This window comes from Canis aureus, chromosome 38 (assembly GCF_053574225.1).
Source record: "Canis aureus isolate CA01 chromosome 38, VMU_Caureus_v.1.0, whole genome shotgun sequence".
In the NCBI taxonomy this organism is placed as follows: Eukaryota; Metazoa; Chordata; class Mammalia; order Carnivora; family Canidae; genus Canis; species Canis aureus.
In genome coordinates this window covers 7,159,842-7,187,699 of record NC_135648.1, presented here as the reverse complement: position 1 = coordinate 7,187,699, position 27,858 = coordinate 7,159,842, and the positions used below count along the sequence as shown (strand labels likewise).

At 46.1% G+C, this 27,858-nt stretch overlaps 1 protein-coding gene and 1 non-coding gene across 3 annotated transcripts; both read right to left on the bottom strand.

The window, feature by feature from the left end:
• HHIPL2 (HHIP like 2) lies at nt 1–26,581 on the bottom strand. Of its 2 annotated transcripts, XM_077886646.1 has the most exons (9): nt 26,196–26,578; nt 22,821–23,473; nt 21,777–21,920; nt 18,485–18,816; nt 17,306–17,432; nt 10,513–10,658; nt 6,360–6,441; nt 1,530–1,612; nt 1–637 (listed from the first exon to the last, which is right to left on the bottom strand). In XM_077886646.1, exons 1-9 carry the CDS (start codon nt 26,514–26,516, stop codon nt 417–419), a joined length of 2,109 nt encoding a protein of 702 aa, XP_077742772.1. In that variant the 5' UTR covers nt 26,517–26,578; the 3' UTR covers nt 1–416. The 2 variants fall into 2 exon arrangements, with proteins under 2 accessions (XP_077742772.1, XP_077742773.1); XM_077886647.1 differs by lacking the exons at nt 1–637; nt 1,530–1,612 and having other exon boundaries at nt 6,354–6,441; nt 10,513–10,723; nt 26,196–26,581.
• LOC144307468 (U6 spliceosomal RNA) lies at nt 20,081–20,185 on the bottom strand. Its single transcript, XR_013374347.1, has one exon. It is a non-coding gene; the product is annotated as a U6 spliceosomal RNA (small nuclear RNA).
• Nucleotides 26,582–27,858: the final 1,277 nt, after the last annotated feature.

Below are 27,858 nucleotides of genomic sequence, written 5' to 3'. Positions count from 1 at the left end.
TTGTGCAAGTACTGATTTATTACATTAGGTTGTAGAGATTTATAAAACAGCAGAGATGCGCAGTGGGACTTCCAGACCACCGCACAAGGTTAGCCAGGTGCGTCGGCAATGTGGGATCTGGTCTCCCGGCAGAAGCAGATATGGAGCATCCGTCCATTCAGAGAGCAAGATTCCCGTGCAGAGGACAACCACACTGGCCCGGGGTGCAGTTCCCTCCACCTGCCCCCACCTCCACCTCCACCTCCAGCTCACATACTGCTAAGGCCTGAGTTCAACAGCAGCAGCAGCCTGCACACGGAGAAGTGGTTCTCCGCTGGCACGTCCCCAGGTCAGCCACCGGGACAGAAAAGGCCAAGGGAGACTCCTGCCAGCTCACCTGGGCTGTGCTGACTGCCTGGCCCTGCCCTGGTGGGGTTTCAGGCTCGCTTCCTCTTGCCCTGGGGGCCTAGGGACCTTGCTCGGGCTCTCTTCTTTGTACCAGGCCTTTGAAACATCTTCCTGCTGCTTGTCGGAGAAGCCAGCTTCTTGGAGAGGCCTTTCCTGGGTGAGGCCCGGTCTGGGCTGGAGGCTGAAGTTGCATTGGATAATTTTCTAGCAGCTTTCTCCGACTGCTCCTTTAGCAGGTCCAAGACTGTCTCTGGGAAACAAACGTTTATTTAGTGAGAAACAGAAATCCTGGAAAGGAAACTCTAAAGGAAGCACCACCCGGATACCTACAACTACATGAGGGCTCTTTAATATAAATTCTCGAGGTCCCTGGGTGACTCAGCGGTTGAGCACCTGCCTTCGGCCTGGGGCGTGATCCTGGAGTCCCGGGATGGAGTCCCACGTCGGGCTCCCTGCATGGAGCCTGCTTCTCCCTCTGCCTGTGTCTCTGCCTCTCTCTCTCTCTGTGTGTCTCTCATGAATAAGTAAATAAAATCTTTAAAATATATATACATAAATTCTTTTCAGGGGCGCCCGGCTGGCTCAGTGATAGAGTATGTGACTTTTGATCTCAGGGTTGTGAGCTCAAGCCCCATGACCGGCCTTGATCTAAATAGATTAAAGGGTCACTCCAGGGATCCATGGCTCTGGAATAGTTCCCTTAAGATAGTCTTGCTCCTCTCTAAGCCTTTCCTGAATCCCCACCCTGCCTCTGCTCACTCGAAGGGCCCCTCGTTCCCCAGGACACCCTTCTCTACCAGAACCTCAGTGCTATATATATGTTTCATTTGCCTGCACGCTACATTTAACTCTGAGCTACAAGCCAGTTCACGGCTGTTAGCCCCAGGGATTAGCACAGTGACGGCTGCAAAATCAGTGCTAAAGGAACGGTGTCCAGTGAGGAAGAGATGAATGGACAGAGGACAGCAGGTCTCTGCGGAAGCGTGCACTGCCCGGTGTGCGGACTGTATAGACCAAGCCACGGTTACGGTCCTCATGCAGAGCACTTTGCTGGGGTGGGAAACAGATCTCCCACCCTGGGAGGACTGGAGCGCTTCTGCCAAGGGCTCTGAGGCCTGAGCCTGAGACAGAGACGGACTCACTGGCGAGCGGCCGGAACTGGACCCTCTTGCTCTTGGTTCTCACTGGCACAGGCCTGTACTTGCACTTGCCTGGGGGCGCGCGCCTAAAAACAGAAAAGAGGAGGACACAAGATTCTGAAGATGGGACAGGAAAAAAAGATCACCACAAGGCACACATCGGCAAGAGCTGGCTTCAGCTCTCTTTTATCCATGGGGATGGGACAGATGGAGGAGGAAATAAGTGATGAGCTCAGAGAGGGAGAAAGAACAGGGACACTGCAGGCTCTGGGGACACAGCGTAGTGAGCAGGTCAGGGGCACCAGCACAGTAACAGAACTGGGTTCAAACTCTGGGGTAAGTAACCTTGCTAGGCATCAATTTCCACATCTATAAAACAGAAAAAGTAATAGTACCCATCCGAGAAGGAATAAAGAAGAGCTGTGTGGGGCGCCTGGCTGGCTCAATCAGGTGAGTGGCCAGCCAACTCTTGATTTCAGCTCAGGTCATGATCTCAGGGTCCTGGGATCAGGCCCCATGTGGGGCTCCGTGCTCAGTGGGGAGTCTGCTCGAGGATCTCTCTCTCTCTCCCTCTTCCCCTCCCGCCATGCACACACTCTCTTGCTCTCTCTTAAATAAATGAATAAATCTTAAAAAGAAAATAAAAATAAGAACTGTGTACTTGGCCTACTATAAGTGATTAAGTCACTTCTAAAATTATTCTTTAAGGAGATTTAAAAAACGACACTTGGAACAGTGCCCAACACATAATGAGTGCCCCAGAGATGACAACAATGGTGATAATGGTGGTGATGGTGGTTGGTGATTCTCTATAAAGAGAATTCCATCGAGAACTCATGGCACAGGGGCACCTAGGTGGCTCAGTGGCTGAGCGTCTACCTTCGGCTCAGGGCGTGATCCCGGGATCCTGGATCAAGTCCCAGGGAGCCTGCTTCTCCCTCTGCCTGTGTCTCTGCATCTCTCTGTGTGTCTCTCATGAATAAATAAATAAAATCTTAAAAAAAAAAAAAAAGAACTCACGGCACAGCCCCTGAAGGATTGCCAGCCTCTCTGCCTACTAGAATTAGAATTTCATAACTGCTACTCCCTAGGTGCATCTTCTGAAATAACATGGACCCTGGAGACTAGGAGCACTCGCTATTCAGAGCAGAGATAGAACTTTCCAGTCAGTCCCACTGCCTCCTCTTCTGCTGTCCTTGCTCCAGCTCAGTCTCTCCTTGCTATCATCCTCAACCCAAGTGGGAAAAAAAAGTAATTTTATTTATATAAGGGACACCGAGTGCTCAGGCGCTGCACTAATGCTTCATAAATCCAACTCACTGAAACCTCACGACAAATCTATGAGATAGGTGCCATCATGATCCCCATTTTACACACGGGAAACGGAGCCACACAACGATTAAAAAACAGATGCAGGGGATCCCTGGGTGGCTCAGCGGTTTAGCGCCTGCCTTTGGCCCAGGGCGCGATCCTGGAGTCCTGGGATCGAGTCCCACGTCGGGCTCCCGGTGCATGGAGCCTGCTTCTCCCTCTGCCTGTGTCTCTGCCTCTCTCTCTCTCTGTCTGTCTATCATAAATAAATAAATCTTTAAAAAAAAAAAAAAGAAAGAAACAGATGCAAGGCCACAAAGCTAGTTGGTAGCAAAGTCAAGTTTCAAACCCGGGCTCTCAAGGAAGGGCAGGAAGAAATGATGAAAGGAAGGGGTAAAATATCACACAGAAATAAATCATTTGTTCCTCAGAAAGCTGGCACAGGTGCATGCAGTGCAAAATAGGCTGAATAAGTAAGCAGAGAAGAATCTGGACCCAGGGCACCTGGGTGGCTCAGTGGTTGAGCATCTGCCTTCGGCTGGGGGCGTGATCCTGGGATCGAGTCCCTCATTGGGCTCCCTGCATGGAGCCTGCTTCTCTTTCTGCCTGTGTCTCTGCCTCTCTCTCTGTGTCTCTCATGAATAAATAAATAAAATCTCAAAAAAAGAAAAGAAGGGCAGCCAGGTGGCTCAGCGGCTTAGCGCCGCCTTCAGCTCAGGGCCTAATCCTGGAGACCAGGGATCGAGTCCCATGTCGGGCTCCCTGCATGGAGCCTGCTTCTCTCTCTCTCTCTCTCTCTCTCTCTCTCTCTCTCTCTCTCCCCCCCCCCCCGTCTCTCATGAATAAATAAATAAAAATCTTTTTTAAAAAAACTGGATTCACTACTGGAGAAGCTCAGAACGTCTGTACAGCTCAACATGATTATAGCCCAAGTGAATGAGAGCTGCTGAAAGGACTCTGACCCACAAAGGGAACAGTGTCCCCATCCCAGGCCCCCTCTTGCTAGCTGTCCCTCAGGCAAGTAACTTAATGTGGTCAGGCTCAGTTCCTACCTTCCCTGTAGAGTGACAGTGTGAGCCTGTCTCCCTGGGAGAGAGAGGCCCCCCTGCACCAGCACAGTGCCTGGCACACAGTGACAACTCAGTAACTGTCATCCTGAGAGAAAGGTGAGCGAGGAGGGATGTCTTCCGTGTGGAGAGGCTTTACACTTGTTTTATGGCTGCTCTGATGATAGAAGGGAGCTAGACTGTCCCCTAGCCAAATCAGGAAACTGTCAAAGGAAAGGCAAAGTGATTCACACAGGAAACTTTCGAGTGGAAAGGACAGCACTGCCCCCGGCCCCAGCCATTATCTGCTGCCTGAGGTGCTTTAACTGGGTGCTGGGTTTGCTCCCCCTAAACACAGGAAATATGCAGAGCCCATAGAGAAGCCAGCCCAGTACCTGCTTCGTCCCTTAGGAACTCTGCACGTGCCATTAGGAGAGCACCCCAGGCACCGCCTCGGGCACTGAGCTTCTTCCAGGAACTCTCGAGAACACTGAAACTCAGCTTCCAAACAGTGCTGAGCTGGGCCTGGCTCCTGAGCCCTGAGCCCTGACCCACGTGCAGCCCATTTGTCACACGTCTTCTGAACATCACCTGAGACAGGAGTCAGGTAGCCTCACAAGGAAGTTTTCTTCTGCGGGCCTGTCTTCAAGCTGAATCGTGGGGCAGACTTTCTTGCTTTGGGGAAAAATCCTGAGATAAATCCATGCACAGCCCCAGGCTCTCACGAGGGACACGCTGCATCACCCTCTCAGGAGGGTCCCAACCACACACTTGACACCTTCCCAGATGGGAAGCTGTACTGTAGCCTTGGTCTGGGCAGTCGGTTAGCCTCTGACAGAGGTTGGCAAAAGAGCAGAAGCAAACCGAATGGAATCTACCAAGTGAATAACTATTGCCACTGAATTCCAAAAAGGTTCAGGTGGAAACACCAAGAAACCCATTAAAACCAATTTGCCGGGAATCCCTGGGTGGCGCAGCGGTTTGGCGCCTGCCTTTGGCCCAGGGCGCGATCCTGGAGACCCGGGATCGAATCCCACGTCGGGCTCCCGGTGCGTGGAGCCTGCTTCTCTCTCTGCCTGTGTCCCTGCCTCTCTCTCTCTCTCTCTGATGACTATCATAAATAAATAAAATTAAAAAAAAAAAAAAACCAATTTGCCTAGACCCTCTTACGCTGCTGGTGGGAATGCAAGTTGGTGCAGCCGCTCTGGAAAACAGTAGGGAGGTTCCTCAAGAAGTTGAAACTAGAGCTATCTTATGACCCAGCAATTACAGAGCTAGGAACTGACCCCAAAGATACAAATGTAGTGACCCAAAGGGGCACCTGCACCCCAGTGTCCATAGCAGCAATGTCCACAATAGCCACACTATGGAAAAAGCTCAGATGTCCATTGACAGATGAGTGGATGAAGAAGATGTGGTCTATATACACAATGGAATACTACTCAGCCATCAAAAAAAGATGAAATCTTGCCATTTGCAATGATGTGGATGGAACTGGAGGGCATTATGCTAAGTGAAATAAGTCAATCAGAGAAAGACAATTATATGATCTCACTCAGATGTGGAATTTAAGAAACAAACCAGAAGATCATAGGGGAAGGGAGAGAAAAGCAAGATGAAATCAGAGAGGGAGACAAACCATAAGAGACTCTTAACTCTAGGAAACAAACAGCGTGACTGGAGGGGGATGGGGTAACCAGGTGACAGGCATTAAGGGGGGCACATGATGTAATGAGCACTGGGTATCATATAAGACTGATGAATCACTGACCTCTACCTCTGAAACTAATAATACACTATATGTTAATTAATTGAATTTAAATTTAAAAATGCTTAAATAAATAAGTTGTCCCAGATTTGGCCACTAGGAGCCCTTCAAAGCTGGCTCCTGTAAATAAATAAATAAATAAATAAATAAATAAATAAATAAATAAATAAATAAAAAAGCTAGCTCCAAAAAAAAAAAAAAAAAGCTAGCTCCTGCAGAAAAAAAATAATAACAATTTAAAACATTTTTTTTAATTTTAAAAAATAAATTAAAAAGATGTTTGCCTAGGACCTGGAGACCTCAACCAAACCCAGGGGATAGGGCCACAGTCCTTACTTAGGTGGTCACAACCATACACCCATTGTTAGATGATCCCAGACAGAAGTTTCCAGAAGCATGTTAAAAAAACAAAAAAAAACAAAAACAAAAAACAAAAAAAACAGGAGCCAAAGGTCTAGACTAGTCATCCTAAAAAAAAGCTCACAGTCCTCATTTCCCACCACAAAGAGACTGTATCCCAAATATTTCATAATTCCTAGAACACTGTCCTACACATTCATTTGCCCAATCTGCTTTTTATCGAAAGCAGAGATTTGCTTCAGTTGATCGTTTCTGGTAACTCCTAGGGAGCCAGGGCTGTTCTTATGATCTGCCATGAAGATCGGGCTGATGTAGATGCGCCTAAGAAAAAATGAGACCAAAGCTCACCTGGATGGGTCAACAAATTTGTAAATCGATCCGTGCGGTGCATAGGCGCTGGGGTAAGACGTGGCCAGGAAATAGAGCTCCCCTAGGAAACAGGAACAGGCGATCAAGAACATGGTCGAGGCACAGAGCTGATGCACAGAGAAAGCTGTCAACATGGGGTTAGAGCCCCAGGAAGGGAACCCCGGAATCCTGACAGCGAGGCCTTCACTGGGCCGTGAGCCCCCTACAGAGGAAACCCTTGTCTGGACCCCCAAAGGCTACCTCAGAGTGCACCCCATAGAGGCCCATTTGTGCACCAAACTAAACTGGCTCCCCCTTTATCATCACTTTGCTCTTAGAAACGTCACCTTAACGAATCTCCCCTTCCTTCCCCATCTCCTTACTACTGATAAGGATTCTCTGAAAAACCCTGAGATCACTGTAGGTCAAGACAGTGTATCCATCACTTTCTATTGCCCTTTCTTCAGGCCTCACTTTTCTCTCCATCTGCACCTTCCTTCCTTGGTCCCTGGAGCCCTGGTTTCCCTTTACCCTCCCACTCTTCAGGCATCCTGCTGGCTTTCTCCACACCTCCAGAAATCACCTCTACCCATGTCTCCTGCTCCTCCCATTCACCCCTGTCTGAACACACTCTGCCCACGGTCACTACCTCATTCCACCTCTTCTCCCGGTTACCTGTGAGGGACAGGATGGGATAGGGTGGACAAGCCCAACTCTGGAGTTGGAGCCGTCTGACTGAATTCTGACAACACCAGCTGCTGGCTGCGTTGTCTTGGGCAAACTTTCAACCTGGGTAACCCTGATGTTGTGGATTAATTCATTTGCAAAATATGTCACATGATTATTAGGGATTACACTAGAAGGTGATGGGGCATCTGGGGGGCTCAGTCAGTCAAGTATCCGACTCTTGGTTTCGGCTCAGGTCATGATCCCGGGGTCATGAAACCGAGCCCCATATCAGGCTCCACACTCAGTGGGGGTCTACTCAAGGATTTTCTCTCTCCCTCTCCCTCTGCTCCTCCCCACACCTCTCAAATAAAAAAATAAATCTTTTTAAAAAAAATACTAGAAAGTGATAATCAGCCGTTACTCTTACCTTCTTATCTCTACGCCGTCACATTTGTGCCAATGCACTGAATGGAACTCATTTGCTGTAGGCTCTCTCTCAATTTCATGGAAGTTAATGTCTACCAAATGGCTAATTGGAATAAACCTAGAACTTCAGGCAGCTCTGAGTTATTTCCACAACTTTCTTCCTTGAATTTGTGGAGGACAGTGACCAACATTTGTCTCGTTCTGAATGCAAGGCTTACAGGCTTCGCAGAGCCCCTGTGCACAGCCGCCTAATAAACTCTGGATTTTGTGTATTCATGAACTATATCATCATCCTGCCCTATATGAGGTCTGAGGCATTAGGACACACCCAACCCTAAAGCCAGTTTGCCTCCTCTGATTGGAAACTCGGGCACTGTCCATTAGATAAATGAGGGACTTACCAAGTGTCTGCATGTACACAATGCCATCATACAGAAGCCCCTCTAAGCCATACAGAGAATTCCTGCTTTAATTGAAAACCCCCCATTGTGGCATATTCCCTGCACCAACAACACCAGTTTATGTAAGAAGTATGTCCTAAACATGCCACAGACTTCTCATTGTATTTTTAGGGGAAAACAATGCTGGAAGCGAATTTCATCTGTAAAGTTCAACCGAAAATTTTAAAAATATATTTTGGGATCAAAAAAGACCACCCCAAAACACTGTAATATGCCATGTAAAACGAAATGTGTGTGATGCAAATTTACTGCAAGCAGTAATACTTTGAAAGCCAGCCCTCTTGAGAATGTGACTGACATGCAGAAATCCAACCCAAAGGGACCCAGCCCAGCCAGCAATGGGCAGCCCTGTCCCCACCCCTCCCTCTGCAGTCACTTATTTGCACCAGCTGTCAGCTAGAAAAACCTGGAAATACACCGCAGCAGTACTGGGGGTTCAACCAAAAAGGACGGGCCTATGGCTGGTGGCTGATAACAAAAGAATAAAATGCTCAGATCTAAAAATATGTCCCTAAGTGGCAAAGGCTATGACATGAGCAAAAAGTCTGAATCACTCTGCACAAACACACAACAGCAAGCAACTCTGGAAGAAAATAACTTGCCTTAAAAAGAGTCTTCCTGGCTTTAGGACCATCGGGCAAAGTCTGCCTTGGGAACACCCTGGCAAGTCCACTCGATAAAATTCAGCCAAGGACACTTAGTTTTGTTTGCCAGATGTACTGACTGATACTTAAAAGCTGCCTGTTTTCTCCTGCGAGAAGCCTACAGGCACAGCAAACCAAACCACCAAAGCCAGGGGTTCTGAGGCCTCCGAAAAGGAAAAGCCACAGAACACAGCAGCCCAGGATCCCAGGGCAGAGCCGCCTCCGGGGCTCCAGGCTCCAGGGCTCCAGCCTCCAGGGACAGCAAGCTCCAGCCTTCAAGGACTCCAGCCTCCCTGGGGCACCAGGCTTGAGGGGTTCCACCAGGGCAGAGACCCCAGCATCCATCCACTTTCACATCATCCACTTTCCACTGAGCATCACCCTGCCAGCCTGTGGTTTCTCTCCTTTTTTGTATGTTTGGACTTCCAATTTGGAACTCATTTATTTAGACTTTTCTTTATTAAGAATGCTTGAATTCTCTAAAATATCCTCTGCTCCTCTAAAATATTCATCCCAAACTATAAGCTAGGAAAAGGTCCAGCAGCCGACTGGATCTCCTTATGTCTTGCTCAAGTCAAGGTCTGGCACAGGCACCCCATGACTCAGCGTGGAAAGAAACCCAGTACTGAGGAAACCTTCAGGGCTCTAGTTTACACTCACAGAGAAGCCCAGGTCTGGAAGGGACCCTGAGAGAGCATTTTATTCTCTTCTGAGACTCCAAGCATGGCTAGGATGCAGTGCCAAATACTAAAGAGATCATAGGCCCCATCCTCCTCCCAAAATAAAACTGTATCTTTCAGAATGCAATATAACTTATGTAATAAGCACAAATTAAAAATCCATTTTCTGATTACAGAATTTGAGGAAATTTGGAAGAGCTGAGGCTGTCTCTCATACGTGCACACAGGCTTTGCTCTGCCGATGCCCTTAACAAATACCTCATCTGTCTAGTGAATAGCGTCCTAGCTGGCTGTCGACCCATTTCCCAGATCTCTCAGGAAATAAATTATCCTTGGCTCACTCATAGCACTGGCCTCCCAGACTCCTGGCAGGGTCAGGAAAGGGAGGATCACCAGAGGTGCTTCCTCCCAGGCAGCACCAGTAAGATAAACATCAGTGTCACCAGGTCGGCCCCACCACTGGCCCTGTCCACGTTCCTGTGATTGCAGATTAGATAAAATCAGGACACGGATCTCCTTCATGGTCAAAAGACCGAACGAAAGACCAGAATATAAAGCCTGATTTGCCCCATAGAGTGAGGTATGGGCCTCAACCAAGAAGTAGGATATTTGATCTGTTGCCTCACTGGTGAAATAAGCATAATTACATCATGGGGGTGTTGTAAGTACTAAATAACATAAAGAAAAATATAAAGTGCTTAGAACAGTATCCAGTATATTATAGAAGTTGACTATGGGGCACCCAGGTGGCTTAGTAGGTTAGGCGTCTAACTTTTGATTTTGGCTCAGGTCATGATCTCAGGGTCATGAGATCAAGTCCTACATCTGGCTCTGCACTGAGTGTGGAGCCTGCTTAAGATTCTCTCTCGGGGCACCTGGGTGGCTCAGTGGCTGAGCATCTGCCTTTGATTTAGCTCAGACCCTGGGGTCCTGGGATCAAGTCCCACATCAGGGTCCCCGGAGGGAGCCTGCTTCTCCCTCTGCCTATGTCTCTGCCTTTCTCTGTGTGTCCCTTATAAACAAATAAATAAAATCTTTAAAAAAATTCTCTCCTCTCCCTCTGCTCCTCCCCCATCACACATTCTCTCTCTCTCTCTCTCTCAAAAAAAAAAAAAAAAAAAGTTGACTAAATGATAGTGAAAATACAAGTGTAGTTGCTATTTAAATAACAATAATAATAGTAATAATAATTATGACAAATGTTTAGTTCACAATGCCTGTGATGATTTAAGTTCCCATAAGCAGAAACAGAATAACCCTGTATATTTCTTACCTGCTTCATCTTCCGCAAAAGATATGATATATTTGCTGTATGTGCTGATCAGCCCTGGGAAGGCACAGGACTCAGTGTTGCCCAGACAAATGTCCTGTTTCTTCCATTTCTTGGTTTCTCTATCTTCCTGCAAAGCCATAAGTCGACTAGATGAAAAGCAAAACGCTTATTATAGGAATCCATATTTTCACCGTGCAGGATATTTTTCCTCCTGGAAACAGAGAATCTGAGTACTAGAACTGAGTCTCCCCTAGGAGATCAACACCTAGTCTCTCCCAGGAATCAGAAAGCTGCTTCAGAGTTACCTCAGTCACCCGCTGGCCCCAGATAGAGAAGCTCCTCTTCTATTACAGGAGGAGTCCAGTGCCCTGTGCAGGTTGCATCACTACAAAAAACTGATTTTTTTTTTTTTACAGATTTTATTTATTTATTCATGAGAGACACAGAGAGAGAGAGAGAAAGAGGCAGAGACACAGGCAGAGGGAGAAGCAGGCTCCATGCAGGATCACACCCTGGGCCAAAAGCCGGCCCTAAACCGCTGAGCCACCCAGAGATCCCCTCAAAACACTAATCTAATTTTTTTAAAAGATTTTATTTATTTATTCATGAGAGAAAGAGAGAGAGAGAGAGAGGCAGAGACACAGGCAGAGGGAGGAGCAGGCTCCATGCAGGGAGCCCGACATGGGACTTGATCCCGAGACTCCAGGATCACTCACGCCCTGGGCCGAAGGCAGGTGCTAAACTGCTGAGCCACCCAGGCTGCCCAACTAATCTAATTTCTATTAGTTTGTGACCTTCACTAATCGCTCAACTGGCTAAGCCTCACTTCCCACATCTGTAAAATGAATTTACCGCAGACAAAAGTTGCAAAGGTTATGTAAGATAATAAACACAAATAGCTGCCCAGTGTGCCTGGCACATAGTAAGGGCTCAAAAACTAGAAGCTATTTTTGCTATTATGCCTAGTAGCAGGTAGATGCTTCATCTCCCTCCATCATCTGTCTGACCTAAAAGCAGGTTTTTAGAACAAAAAGAAAAGGAAGACGGGTAAATTAGGGCATCACCTGAAACATTTTATAGAAACAGAGATGTTCAATCCCAGTGATTCTGGTGTGTATGCTTCGACTAGGAATCACTGAATATCAACCAAGTGACATGTAAGGAGGTGGAACTGTGGATGAGAGTTGTGGGGAAAACCTAAAGAACAATTAAACCCCAAAGATCTAACAAGTGATGACAAAGGAACTGACCAATTACTAGTTTTACCCCATTTCTGGAACCAAGAATTGCAGTATGAAAATATTACCACCCTTTCTAACAAAGATGGGGTAACAGGAGCTAGACTTACCCTCACACCCTAAACAGTCAAAAGCCTAGACAAAAGGGAATGACAATTTTTAAAAGACATTGGAAATCAGAAAACAAAGGACTACAATCCCTAAGAGATGGGAAACAAACAAGGTAAGCCCTAAAATCGTCCCAGCTTACTGCCTTAAAAAAGTTTCCAGAATGAGGAGGAAAAACACAGGCAGAGCCAGCAGACTCCTCAAGGTGAAAAGACAGAGATGAGAGTCCAGGAAGACTAAGCAGGAAGAACCTGCAGCACAGATAATGGGAAGAACAGGCCCCAGAGATCTGCAAAGTATCTCGCTTGAATATCCATCACTACTTCATAGCATATACATGTGAGGAAACTACCTAAAACAGGGGAAAGAATTAGAAAGAAAGTACCTGGAACTTCCTCAGGATCAGGCATAGTTTAAGTATAACTCAGAGAGCATTGGGAAGAGTTTCTAGCAAACTCTTGCCTCAATATTGAGGAATAGATAGTTCTAGAATAAGTACCACACTGATCCTCCATAACAAATATTAACAGCAAGACTTGAAAGGATCAAATTATTTTGAAATAACTTAACTATGTCCCAGAACATGGGATGCCGCATGGCTCAGTGGTTGAGCATCTGCCTTCAGCTCAGGGCGTGATTCCGGGTCCTGGGATCGAGTCCCCCATCAGGTTCCCCACAGGGAGCCTGCTTCTCCCTCTGCCTATGCCTCTGCCTCTCTCTCTGTGTCTCTCATGAATAAATAAGTAAATTTTTTTTAAAACTATGTCTCAAAACAAAGCTCAAGGATATTTAGAGATACAAAAATATTCAACACCCACAACGTTAAATTTACAATGTCTGGCATCCACTAAAAAACTGTTAGGCAGTAATGAAAGAGGTAAATACAAGCCATAATAAAGAGAAAAATCAATCAAAACTGTAAAAGAATTGACACAGATGTTAACTTCGGCAGAGAACATTAAATAGTGATTTTTACTCTGATTCCGTATGTTCAAAAAGCTAAGTAGAGAATGGGAAATATACAGAAGACCCCAATCAGGTTTCTAGAGATGAAAAATACAGTGCTTAAGATTTAAAAACAAACACTGGATGAAATGAATGGCACATTAGAAGCTGCAGAAGAAAAGATTTGTGAACTGAAGACATAGCAATAGGAACTACCCAAATTTAAATACAGAGACATAAAATTTAAACATGAATAGATCATCAATGAGCTGTGGGAAAAGTTTAAGCAGCCTAATATACACATAATTTAAGTATCCAAATAAGGGACGCCTGGGTAGCTCAGGGGTTGGGTGTCTGCCTTCAGCTCAGGTTGTGATCCCGGGGTCCTGGGATCGAGTCATGCATGGGGCTCCCTGCAGGGAGCCTGTTTCTCCCTCTGCCTGTTTCTCTCATGAATGGATAAATAGAATTAAAAAAAAAAAAAAAGTATCCAAATGAAACAAAAAAAGAGGGTGGAGAATCAAAAAATATTTGAAAAAATTATAGTCAAAATTTTTCTTTATTTGACGTACACTAGAATTCAAATCCATTAAGTGCAACCAAATCCAAGCACAAGAAATATGAAGAAAACTACACCAATATATACCAAAATGAAATTGCACAAAACCAATGTTAAAAACTCAAAAGCTGCCTGAGAAAACAAGACATGTTAAACATGGAGGAAAAATATAAGGATGACAGTAGATCTCTCACTGGAATTAAGGCAAAGAAGAAGATAATGGAGAAGTTTTTTTTTTTTTAAGATTTTATTTATTTATTTATTTATTTATTTATTTATTTATTTACTTGAAAGACCATGTGTGAGCAAGAGCAGAGGAAGGGCAGAGGGACAGGGAGGAGCAGACTCCCCGCTGAGCAGGGAGCTCAATGCGAGACTCATCCCAAGACCCCAAGATCATGACCTGAGCTGAAGGCAGACACTTAACCAACTGAGCCACCCAGGTGCCCATGGACAACATTTTTAAAGAATTAAAGAAAGAATACATCAACACAGACTTCTATATTTTGCAGAAATATTTTCATAAAGGAAGGGATAAAAAAGACAGCAAAAGCAGAATTCATCACCAATGAATCCATTCTGCAAACAATGTTGAAGGAAATTCTTCAAGCATTAAAAAAAGGACATCCTGGGAAGGAAATGTGCACAAGGCAATGAGGAGTATTGAGAAGGGTAACTCTGTTTCTTGCCACCACTGTAATACATCACCACAGCTTGGTGGCTGAAAACACTCACACTTACTCTCTTACAGTTTTGGAGGCCAAAATCCTGAAATTGGTTCCACTGGGTCAAAATCAAGATGTTGGCAGGGCTGTGCCCCCTTTAGAGTCTCTGGAGGAGCATCAATTTCCTTGCCTTTTCCAGCTTCCAAAGGCTGTCTGTCCTCATGTCTTGATTCGGGCTCATCACACTGCTTCTGTTGTTACACTGACTTCCATCTCTTCTGCAAGTTTCCCTCTACCTCCTTTTTCCAGTGATATTTGTGAATACATTTAGGACCCACCTAGATAATCCAGGGTAATCTCCCAAATCAAATACAGTCTGTTTGTGACCACAATCAAACTAAATCACAAATCAATAGCACAAAGATCCAGGAAAACTTCGGATATTTGGAAACTACATAACCCACTTCAAAATAACTTGGGAGAAGATAAGTCAAAGGAAAATTAGAAAATATTTTTAACTGAATGAAACCGAAAACATGATGTATCACAATTTATGGGATACAGTTAAAGCAGGATTTGAGGGGAAATTCATAGCACTAGACACATGTATTAGAAAAGATGACAGTCTCCAGGGACCTGAGTGGCTTGGTTGGGTCTCTGTTGCTTTCAGCTCAGGTCATGGTCTTGTGGGTCATGGGATCAAGCCCTGTGTCCAGCTTCATGTTTAACATGGAGTCTGCTTAACAGATTATCTTCCTGGCACATCTGGGTGACTCAGTTGGTTAAGTGTCTGCCTTGGGCTCAGGTCATGATCCCATGGTCCTGGGATTGAGACCCATGTCAGGCTCACTGCTCAGTAGGGAGTCTGCTTCTCCCTCTCCCTCTCTCTCTGCCCCTCCCCTCTGCTTGTGTTCTCTCTCTCTCTCTCTCAAATAAATAAATCTTTAAAGAAAAAAAAGGTAAAGAAAATGACAGTCTCAACTCAGTGACCTCAGTTTCCATCCTGAAGTAGTATGTTATTTGAATGTGGATACAGATTAGTTGTAAATGTATATTGAAAACTCTAGGCAACCACTGAAAAAGGAAAAAAATAAAGTATAACTGAGGCGTTAAGACAGGGGAGAAAATGGAATTCTATAGAATGCTCAGTTAAATCTACAAGAGACAGAAGAAGAGTGGAAGTCAAAAACAGAATAAAGAACAAGGGCAACAAATAAGCAGCAGTAATAAATACAGTAGATATTAATCCCACTATGTCCATAACACTTTGAATGTTAATGGTCTAAATGCACCAATTAGAAGACAGAAGGGACGCCTGGGTGGCTCAGCAGTTGAGTGTCTGCCTTTGGCTCAGGGCATGATCCTGGAGTTCCAGGATCGAGTCCCACATTGGGCTCCCTGCACGGAGCCTGCTTCTCCCTCTGCCTGTGTCTCTGCCTCTCTCACTGCGTGTCTCTCATAAATAAATAAATAAAATATTTTTTTTAAAAAAGGAAGACAAAAAAATTAAAGGGGAGCTTGGGTGGCTCAGTTGGTTAAGTCTCTCCTCTGACTCTTGATTTTGTCTCAGGTTGTGATCTTAAGGTCTGAGATTGAGGCCCACGTCGGCCCACGCTCAGTATGGAGTCTGCTTCTCCTTCTCACTCTGCTCCTTCCCTTGCTCTCTCTCTCTCAAATAAATGAATAAATAAAATCTTTTTATTTTAAGAAGAAATAATAAACAAACAAATAACAAAGATCACCAGCGTGGATCAAAAAACAAGACCCAACTATATATATGTTGTCTACAAGAAAACTTAGGCCTGAATGATTTCACTTGGAAGAAACATATGAGGAAGAAATAATAACTATTTTACACAAACTCTTCCAGACAAGTCAAGAGGAGAACACCTTCCCCAACTCAGTCTATTAAAGCCTGCCTTACCCTGATGCCAAAATCTTGCAAAGTTATTCCAAGAAAGAAATCCCTTTTATGAACACAAATGCAAAATTTTCAAACAACATGTTACTAAATCAAATCCAACAATATATTAGAAGGAGAATACATCATGACCAAGTGGTATTTACTCCAGAAATGCAAATGCAGTGATTTTTTTAAAAATCAATGTAATTCACTATATTAAAAACTAAAAATGAAGTTGAGCACTGGGTGTTATACTATAAATTGGCAAACTGCTTGGGTGGCTCAGTGGTTGAGCACCTGCCTTTGGCTCAGGGAATAATCCCAGGGTCTTAGGATCAAGTCCCACATCGGGCTCCTCACAAAGAGATTGCTTCTCCCTCTGCCTATGTCTCTGCCTCTCTCTGTGTGTCTCTCATGAGTAAATAAATAAAATTTTTTTTTAAAAAATGGAGAAAAAATTTCTTAAAAACGAAAAATGAGAAAACCACAGGATTCTCTCACTAGATGCAAAGATGCATTTGACTAAACTTGACATCCATACTTAATATAAACTCTCAGTAAACTAGGAATGGAAGGAAAATTTCCTCACCTGATAGAGGGCATGTACAAACACCCACAACTGACATCATACTAACTGGTGAAAATGAAAGGCTTCTAATCGACATTGTACTAAAATTTAAGATGAAGCAATAAGTCAAGAGAATAACAATAAAGACATTGCAATTCAGGAAAAGAAAAAAAATGAAAGTATCTATATTCACAGGTAAAATGATCTTGTGCATAGAAAATCCAATAGAATTTACACACACACAAGCTAATAGAGCTAATAAGAGTTTGGCAAGGTAGCTGGTTACAAGCTCAATACACACACACAGACACTGAAATATGTATAACAAATGTATAATAAATATAAATATATAGTAAAACTGGAAACAGCCAAACCAGGAGAATACATGAGTAATTTGTGGTATATCCATGCAATTGAATATTACAAAGCAATAAAAGAGAAAAACTACTGACACATGTGACAACAGTGATGAATTTCACAGACATTATTGAATGAAAGAAGCCATACATGTACAAGAAAAGAATACATATGCATGATTCCATTTATATTAAGTTCTAGAAGTAGAATTAGTGTGTGATGGGAGTGGTTGTCTCTGGCTTGTGTGTGTGAGTGTGAGAAAGGACAGGAAAGGACAGGATGGTATTCTAGAGTGATGGCAATGTTCCGCATCTTGACATTGTCACAAGTATATATTGTAAAACTTTATCCAACTGTGCTCTTAGAGATTCTATCTCACCACATGTAATCTATATCTCAATAAAAAGGTTAAAATAGAAGAAAAATGAAAGGAGACATCAATCCTCTTACCCACTCACGAAGTCCCCAAAGATGTAGAGGCCATTGAGATTTGGGGATTCACACCCACGGTAGACATATCCTCCAGTGACTGACTTCCCCACTGTATGGCCGTAAGCATAGATTGGGAGAATGTCATCTGTCCAGGAACAAAGAGAGGGTCACAGCTAAAAACTGAGGCCTGCAGGTGTCTGGGTGGTTCAGTTGGTTAAGCGTCCAACTCTTGATTTCAGCTCAGGTCATGATCTCCGGGTTGTGAGCTCGAGCCCCCTGTCACACTCCATGCTGAGCATGAAGCCTACTTGGGATTGTCTCTGTCCCTCTCCCACTGCCCCACTCCCCCATCCTGCTCATGCAGGCACGTGCACTTTCTCTGTCTCATTAAAAAAAAAAAAAAGTAAGAGCTTCAGGGAGGAAGATGGGGACTTTCAAATGTAGTTTGCCTGATTGAGTGGAGAATGTTTTATCTCTTTGTCTTCAGTAGGGCAAGCAACCAAGAGAATCACATTTATTTTTCCCAACAGACCAGCCACAGTATTCGTGAGCTTCCCATTTGACTGGTCTCTGCAAGCAGAGAAGAAGCCGAAAATTCCCCCACCTGTGAGGCAGTGACCTCAGAATCCACACGCCTATGTTTATCCCCTAGGCTGACACAGCAGATACTCAGGTTTAAGGATCTGAAAACCTTTTGAGGGTCTCAAGGACGCCTTTGTAACTTAGAGGACCGAAACACACTGGTGATAAAGCACAACTGAAAAGCACACCTTGATTACTGACGTTGAGGGGTTGTGCATGGACTATACCACCTGACTCTACATGGGAATGTCATTTCAGTGGGCTGTTCCAACTGGGAATAATTTAAAACACACAACCACCAATCTTCCTCTGCTAGTGGTTCTCAAAATAGCATGCCTAAAGATCATGTGGGTAATTTATTTGAACTATAGATCCCTAGGTCAATCCCAGTCCCTGAATACACCCAAGATTCAAATGCATCAGGTCAACAGGCACCACTCATGCATTTCTGGTGCCAGTGGCTGGAGGGCCAAGCTGAGAAGTCCGATCCCACAGGCCATGAGCCAGGACACCTGGACCACCTGCAGGGCACAACACTCTCAGGTTGTATCCCCCACCTCCACCTCCAACTCCCACGATTCCTTCAAGAAATCACCCAGAGACCATCTTACTTACCCAGAGAGGCATTGTGACAAAGCTTTCGGTCGTAACATTCAAATCCTTCCTTTGCCCTCCAACCATAGTTCCCACCTTTCACAATGATGTTAACTTCTTCGAACCTATCTTGTCCCACGTCCCCACAGAACAGGCGGCCACGGCCCTGGCGTGTGACGGGGTCCCCTCGGTCCACGGCGCAGCGCCACATGTTTCTGACCCCGTAGGCATAGATGGCAGGGTGGGCCCCCGGCTCAGCCACGAATGGATTGTCGGGGGGCACTCGGTACCTCTTGCCCTCTGAGCCGGCACTGTTCACATTGATCCTCAACACTTTCCCCAGCAGGGAACTTCTGAAAGAAAGGAGCCCAAGCAACAGGTGCAGGATGAATACCCCAAAATGGGATTGCTGCATCATCGGCTAGTTTTATTTGTCATGTTTTTGAAGCATCTCCACCATTTCCCATAGCCACTGCACTATTTTGCATTCCCACCCACAGCACACAAAGCTCTCCCCATCTTCAGCAACACCTGCTGTCTATCCCATCGTGGTTTTGATCTGCACTTCCCTGATGATTAGTGACACTATCTTTTCATATGCCTGTTGGACATTTGTTTACAAGAGGAGTAAGTTCTAGAGATCTGGGGTACCTTGTCCCTATAATTGACAATATTGTATTTACGATTTTTTTTAATACTTAAGTCTTTTTTAAGAGGGTAGATTTTGTGTTAAGTATTCAAAATTTAAAACTAATTAAAATAATAAAATATAAGATGGGGGGTCTGGATGGCTCAGTGGTTGAGCGTCAGCCTTCCCCTCAGGTCGTGATCCCTGGGTCCTGGGATCGAGTCCCGCCTCAGGCCCAGTAGGGAGCCTGCTTCTCCCTCTTCCATCAGTGGAAGTGGACCCCATACGTTTTACCTTTCCTTTTAGCTTATCATTTGTCTTAGTAAAAACTGTTGAGTATAGAATGTGAGCAGAGGGGTGGCGTGCCTCACTGTATACAAAGTGAGGCATATTGTTCTCATATGATTGAGATATTGATCTCAGTATTGATATTGATTCTCAATCAGTTCCAGTCTGTTAGATGATACTCTGCTTCTCTGTGTCTCTCATGAATAAATAAATAATATCTTTAAAAAAAGAAAATATAAGAGAAAATAAAATGGCACCAGACCAGAGACTGCCCAGGAGGGCCTACTGATAGTCAATGCCAAACAACCTCCAGGAATCACATGGGGAGACATGATTTTATACACACATGATATTTATGTGTGTGTGTATATATATATATATATATATATACATATGTGTGTGTGTGTGTATATATACACACACACACACATATGTACACAAGATATATACATGAAGTCATGTCTATACTAGATAGATAGATAGATAGATAGATAGATAGATAGATAGATGGGTAAGTGTATAGATTTAGGCAAAATGTTAAGGCTCACCCAGTTTGGGCTCAAAGAAAACTGGTAGGCAAAAGTTTGATGTGATCCTGGCCCATGTGACCCTGAGCAAGCAAGATGCAGCTTCAATTTTTAAAATGTTTTCGATGGGATGGTTTCTCTCAGATTTGGTTTAATACTGAGAATTTGGCGGGGGGGGATTTGGAACACTTCATGAATTTGCACATCATCTTTGCAGAGGCCATGCTCATCTTCTCTGTAGTGTTCCAATTTTAGTATATGTGCTGTTAAAGTGGGCACGAATACTATAAATTTTTAAAAGGTTGATTCTTCCTCTTACAGCACTGTGGTCACAAAAACAGAAAGAACAGGGCTTTTGGTGAGGCTCTGCCAGTAACTGTGATCTCTGGGCCTCAGTTTCTTCATTTGTAAAACAGAGGAGAGAAACACTACCTCGAAGCGTGGTTGTGGTGTGAGGGGTAAATGAGTTACTCTGCACGCAGCAGGTGAGGAAATTCCTGACGGTAGGCATTTGACAAATGTTAGCTCTTGATTATTTTTTTTTAAGATTCATTTATTGGGGCATCTGGGTGGCTCAGTGGTTGAGCGTCTACCTTTGGCTCAGGGCATGATCCTGGAGTCCCAGGATCGAGTCCCACATCGGGCTCCCCACAGGGAGCCTGCTTCTCCCTCTGCCTGTGTCTCTGCCTCTCTATGTGTGTGTCTCTCATGAATAAATAAAATCTTTAAAATAAATAAATAAATATAAATATTTATTTGAGAGAATGGGGGGAGGGGCAGAGGGAGAAAGACAAGCAGACTCCCCATCTGAGCCAAAATCAAGAGTCGCCCACTTAATCCACTGAGCCGCCTGGGCACCCATTAGCTCTTGATTATTAGAACTTCAATATTTTATTACCAGGGATAATGGGATTCAAGGGCTTGCTGGTGCAAAGGGCAGAAGGATCACATGGCCTTTATCAAGGTTAGCACGGCCTTCACTGGGCTCCCTCCCACACCAGCTTGAGTTTGAATTTTGGTTCTGCCATTTGTTTGCTGTGTGGCCTTGGACAAGCTACTTTACTCCTCTGTGCCTCTATTCTTTTGTCAGCAAAATGACTATCATAATACCTACACTTCATAGGAGTCGTCCCTTCCATAAGTATTTCTGAAGGGACTCCCAGGCCAGGCTCTATTCCAGGTGTTGGGGATACATCAATGAACAAATGATGCCCTTGTGAGATGTTAGAATTACATTCTCTCTCTCTCTCTGTATTTCTCATGAATAAATAAATAAATAAAATCTTTAATTAATATATAATATAATTAATTATATATATTATATTATATATTAATATATAATTAATATAATAAAATCTTTAATTAATTAATTAATTTAACTAAAATAAATAAGATTTATTTATTCATTCAGAGAGAGCGAGAGAGAGGCAGAGACACAGGCAGAGGGAGAAGCAGGCTCCATGCAGGAAGCCCCATGTGGGACTCGATCCTGGGTCTCCAGGATCACACCCCGGGCTGCAGGCGGCGCTAAACCACTGCGCCACCAGGGCTGCCCCTAAATAAAATCTTTTTAAAGAATGAAATGGGTAAGACCTTGGTGTGGTAAATAATATTCTGCTAATATATATCCAACTCTAAATTCATCTCTACATAGTGTTCTCAGGTGAGCATCCAAAGTATTACTTACCAAATACACTGTGCCTGAAATGTATAGGACCGAAAACCTAAACGTTCCTCCCACTTGGTTCAACAAAGGGGGTTACATCTTGCAGCAAGTGATTTGGGTTTGACCTTCTGAAGACTTCATCTCAGCAAAAATGTACCAGGGCTCACCCCTACAGGGACAGGGACCTAGATCCATCCAGCTTACTTGTTCTGAGCATTTCCAAACTTGCCAAAGGGATTCCCAGCCCGTTCTCCATCCCCAGTGAAGATGTACAGGTAGCCATCCACACCAAAAAGAAGTTGTCCACCATTATGATTTGAGGCTGGTTCTTCTATCTCTAGGATGACTCTGGAAGGAAAAGAAACCATGCATTGGGCTTTGATACAAGCTAAAACTGCATCCTCTTGAGACACCCAGAAAGGACTGGTCCAAGCCAGTCCTGCTTCGGAGTTTCTAAGGTCACAAAGGTTGGAGCTCTATGACACTCCTTGTTTCCCAGGATGTCACCTTCATTTTTCTTTCATATCATGATTCCATATCATTTCATATCATGATTCCATGAGCTGTAGACACAGCCAGACTAACAATCACCCTTTTCTGGGGCTGGGCCTTACTCCTGGCTCTACCAGAATTCTTAATCCCTTCCTTTGAGCAACCCAGTAGGGGTTAATGTATCAGTTCTCCATGTTCTTTTCAATCCCCCAACTTGGCTATTTGGGAAAAGAGAGACACGGCAGAAAGGACAAGAAGGGAAAAGGGCAGAATGGTGGAGTAGAAAGACCATGAGCTTGGATTTGATAGAATTAAGTCCTTATCAGACTGAGCATCCATAGCTCTATGGCCTTGTGCCACAGGCTCCTGTGAGGATAATACCCATGTTCAAGGCAAAGGGCCTGGAATCCAAAGGCCACACAATAAACAGAAGCTGCTATTATGTTTAATATATTGATATTATCTATAATCATTTCTCAAACCCTTATGGCTGCTGGCCATCGCTTACATTCTATAAAAACAAGTAAGCATAGCTCTGATTAGGTAACTATAAGGTGATGATGGCTATACCCCATGAAGACCCCCCACTCAAAAATCTAATTTGTCTGTCCTTATTAATCAACAATGACTCCTTGGTCAATATTATAAGCCAGTGGCTCTAAAACCAGAAACGTTTCCCTTTATCATCTTGGAGGACAGGCTGGCATTGTCTTGGAGCAGGGTACAGAGGTGCCTGTTCTTACAGGCATGTCTTACCTTTCTGATTTGGGGTCAGCTCTGTTGGGATCAGCCCGAGAAACCTTCATCTCACTAATCCGGATCTTTTCTACCTTATTCTTGCCCAGACACGAGTAATAAATATAGAACTTGCGGTTGCACTGGAATTTGGGATGAAAAGCCAACCCCAAGAAGCCTCTCTCGTCCCCTACCCAGGGGGTAGTCAACACGATACTCTTGAGGTCCAAGAAGGGTTGTTCCAGGCGACTCCCGTCAGGCAGATAGACCCACACCACCCCCAGCTGCTCGGCCACGAAGAAGCGATGGGTGCCGTCCCCTGCGTGGACCATGGAGACCGGGTTCTTCAGCCCATTGGCCACCTCGGCCAAGCAGAGCTGCAGGCAGCCCTGCTGGTCCTGGGCCACCACACCCAGGTTGCGGTTGAGATGGTCATTCCTCAGGACGTTGGGGAAGCAGTAGTCCTCGTCAGGAAGGTTCAGGAGGTGGCAGAAATGGGCGCCGTCCACTTCCTGTGGCCCCCGGGGGCGATGGTCATTGGTCAGTAGGGAAATGGCAGAGTGGCAGTTAGAATGGAAGGCAGAGCAGTAGTCAGAGCAGAGGCCAGGAAGGTTCCGGAGGGGCGTCTGAGGGTTCTCGGCGTCGTAGAGATGAGCTGCATAGGGCGAGCACTCCTGGGAAAGGAAAAGAGGCTTGCTGGGTGGTCAGACCGGCCGCAGGGGGGCTGGGCCCAAGCTTTGAGCAAGGGGAAGGAAAAGTGGTCTAGGAAAGAATCAGAGGGACCCTTGGGTGGCTCAGCGGTTGGGCGTCTGCCTTCTGCTCAGGGTGTGATCCTGGGGTCCTGGGATCAAGTCCTGCATCAGGCTCCCTGTATGGAGCCCGCTTCTTTAGATTTAGATTTAGATTTTTTAAAGATTTCTAATAAAATCTTTAAAAAGGGTAATTAAAGGAAAGAATCAGAATTCTGGAGTGACTATGACCAACGCCCCAAATTTTCTTTTCTTTTCTTTTCTTTTTTCTTTTCTTTTTAAGATTTTATTTATTTATTCATGAGAGGCACAGAGAGAGAGGCAGAGACACAGGCAGAGGGAGAAGCAGGCTCCCTGCAGGGAGCCCAATGTGGGACTCCATCCCAGGACTCCAGGATCACACCCTGGGCCAAAACCCAGGCATCTCAACGCCCCAAATTTTCTAGCCAGTTAGTGCTCCTGGAAGGCAAAAAGGGTTGAGAAATCTTTCATGTTCACAATACCTTCTCTAGCATTTCAACTTAGTTCTTGATACTTAATTTTTTTTTTTTTTAAGATTTTATTTACTTATTCATGAGACACACACACAGAGAGGCAGAGACACAGGCAGAGGGAGAAGCAGGCTCCATGCAGGGAGCCCACGCGGGACTCAATCCCAGGTCTCCAGGATCACACCCTGGCCTGAAGGCGGCACTAAACCACCCAGGCTGCCAGACACTTAAAATTTTAGTAAGCAATGACTTTTTTAAAAGAATACTGATTACCCCACCGATAAATGCTGCATCCGTAAGATTTTATGTCTTTATCCAAATCTGAAGCCACGTGGCAAAAGTTCCACATTTGCTGAATCTGGGTGTTGGATATATGGTGCATTTAATGAGTTAATTTTCTGTGCTTTTCCATATGTTTGAAATAGTTTACCGGTAGTAGTAAAATTACCAACTGGACATGTGATCTATCACTTCCATAGATTAGGCATCTAGTCATTTCTTCACTTACTAATTAAAAATATGTAAGTGCTAAAAAAATAAAATAAAAAAATTAAAATAAAATAAAATAAAATAAAATAAAATAAAATAAAATAAAATAAAATAAAATAAAATAAAATAAGTGCTTCATCTACACAAAGCACCACGCTGGGAGTTAGACAAATCTCAGCTGTGGCTACGGGGTCACACCATTGCTCTTGACACAAACACACAAGACCTGCTGCTCGGGGCTCCCTGAACTACAGTGTTTTTTAGGAGGAGAATAGAATATTGTGGGCAGACAACCAACTCCCAATAGTCATGAAAGACAAGCAACCGGGACTAAGCAAGAAAGGCCAGTTTAAGGGGCACTCTTGTGGGCCTCGGATGGAGCCCAGGGCCTGCAAAGCCCCTTCTCATCACTGACACCCCTCCCAGGGGCCGCAGGGGCAGGACCATCCCTGACACCCCCCACCCCCCAAGTTCTCCCCACCACAAAGGGGCAGCAGCATTTCTCAGATGTGCAGGACTTCCCTGCTCACTCTTATGCCAACCTTGGCCTCAGCAGCTTGCAGAGCAAACTCCCTGCTGTTGGAAAGAGGGGAGCATGTGGAAAGAAAGGGAAGGGGCTTCTAATAAACAGACTCATCTAGGTTATTCTGATTCCTCAAATCCCTAAAACAGGAGAGCTGCTGAATTCGGCTTTTGGAACCTTCACCCAGTAGGCAAAGTGGGAAGGAGGGTGGAGACACTTTTACCAGAGGGGTGTCTCAGAAATTCACAGTCTTAGTGTTGTTCCTGAGAGCCCAGCGTCTGCCCTAAGTGTCATCCCAGAGTTAATTCTCCAGTTGACAGCGGAGGGTGGCGCCGGCGGTGGGGTAGTACAGCCCGGTGATGCCACCCAGGTGGCCGGCGACTGGGTCGGGATCTGCGATGTTCCCTGCGAAGGGCTGCTGCACTCGCTCCGGGTCGTGAGCTGGTGGTGGTGGTTGGGGCGGGGGGTCTCGGGTCACAGGTCGGCCTGGATTTCCCGCCTCCTCGCCCCCAACACCTCATTCGAGCACCCCCACCCGCAACAGCCTCTTTGATCGGTTCCCCAATGCAACTCTCTCCCCTGGGCCCTGGGCTGCTGTCCCAGAGTCGGTGATGGGGGGGGGGGGGTGACGCCTGCCAGGGAGGTGGATTTGGGCCCTTGGAGAGCCAAGAGAAGCACAACCCCTGTGAGTCATTGCCACCAGCGGCCTGAAGCTCCAAAGCCCCAGCTCCAGATGCTGGGGGGGCCCCGACCCCGCAGAGCCCCCAGCACAGAGGAGCCAGATGAGGACGGGGCCCCAGCAGGTGCCACCTCTGCCCCCAAGCCCTCCGTAAGCCACCACAGGTGCGCCCGGTGCCCCAGGGGGACCCAGCCAACGCGCTCTGGGAGCTCCACGGACACCCATCTCCGCCTTCTGCCTGGGAAAGCACAAGGGCCAGCAGAGCCCGGGGATGGGGGCCACCTTTGGGTCTCCCAGCAGAAAGCAAACCCAGCACCCCCTGCCCCCCGTCTCCGTGTGTCCGTCCAGAGCTCCAGGGGAGGCAGCTGCCAGGTGAGCTTCTGAAGGGACCCACGCCACCCAGCCCGGCACCCGCACTTTGCTAGGCGGGCTCCCTCGCTGCTGCAGGGCTACGCCCAGGCCCACCTGGCACAGGATGTCCTTAACGTAGCCGCCGCACAGCTCGTAGCCCTTGAGGTCTAAGTAATCCATGATGTCCTCGTAGCGGGCGGCGAGGCGACGGTCCTTGCGCTGGTCACAGCAGCCGAAGGACTCGTAGTCGGAGCAAAACTCGAGGTGCAGCGCAGGCTGGAAGGGGGGCCCGAAATCCAGGCACTGGGGGTGTCCCAGCAGCAAGCCCAGCTGGCCCAGCAAGAATGTGAGGCAGAGGTGGGAGACGGCATTAGAGGCAAGGAGCCTGGGGGCCCAGCCACTCAGGCCCCCCCCAGGAACGCACCTCCTCCGCATCTGGGTCTTGGGGCTGGGAAGCCGCAGGTGGCCGTGTGCTCAGGTTGGCTCCGGGAGGTGCTCTAGCTCCCTTCCTCACTCCCCACCCGCCCCAGCCCCAGGCCCAGCCCCAGCCCCAGCCCCAGCCCCAGGGTGTTTTCTTCCTTCCCTCTGCCCCCACCCCCACCGAGTTCCCTGAAGTGGTTTCTGAGCTGTGTCCCTTCAGCGGTCTGGGTAGCTGAGCAGCCTGATAACTGGGGAAGGTAACCATCCCGGCTAATCCCATCTGAACAGGAAGCTGGTGCAAGTCCTGACCCCCCACTGCCGAGTTTTCGGGGTGCCTGGCTGCTTAGGAAAAGGTACAGTGGATAGAGTCCCTGGCAGACGAGCTGTGATTTCATTAAAACTGCAAAGAATTCCTGCCGTGCTGGGGGGAGGGGGAGGAAATTCACACTTTGTTTACACTTTCTTCGCAGGCCTGAAGCCCCCAATCCGAGTGTGAAAGGGCAAGGATCCCCGAGCTCCTGTAGTGATGAAAGGTGTGGACCTGGAAAGATGCAGGGGAGGCAGGGGGAGGCAGGGGGAGGCAGGGGGACTGTCTGGTCTCTGTGATCCGGAAAGTTCTATCCTTGCAGTGGTGGGAAGAGAGGACATCCTGTGAATCTGGCGTCTACACCAGGAGCAAGAAGAAAGGAGGGAGCCTGGCCTGGTGGACATGCAAGGAGTCAGCGCGGGCCACTGGGGACAGTGCCATCAGAAAGCACGGAACCTCTGGGCTCTTTCTTTTTGCCAAATCTATACTTGCCCCCCCGGGGCACCTCCTCACTTAATAGATGTTTCAACATTAGCATTTAAGAATGTGTTTCACTTTACACATGGTCCTTTGATAAATATTTCTTAAATGAGGGGCGCCTGGGTGACTCAGTCGCTTGTGTCCAACTCTTGATTTCGGCTCAGGTCATGATCTCAGGGTCGTAACCCTTGATGCTGGGTGTGGAGTCTGCTTGAGAGTCTCTCCCTCTCCTTCTGCCCCTTCCCTTGCTCATGCTGTTTCAAAAAATAAATTTAAAAAAGTATATATATATATTTCTTTAATGAGTGGAGGAAGGACATGGAGTTCCAAACAAACCCAGACGGAGGCATGAAGCTGGGCATAAGCCTGCAGAAGCATCAGGTACCTGAGTTCACTTCTGGTACTTTCCATGGTTCTATTCCACCCTGAGATCTCCTGGGGTGGGGAGGGGGAGTTGCCCTTTGAAATGCAGATGAAATCAAAGGTGGGCTCCTGCTCACCATCCCAAATAGCCTTTCCAGACTGTGTTGAGAGAGAGAGCACAAGGAGCCTCAATCTAGTCAAGTGGGT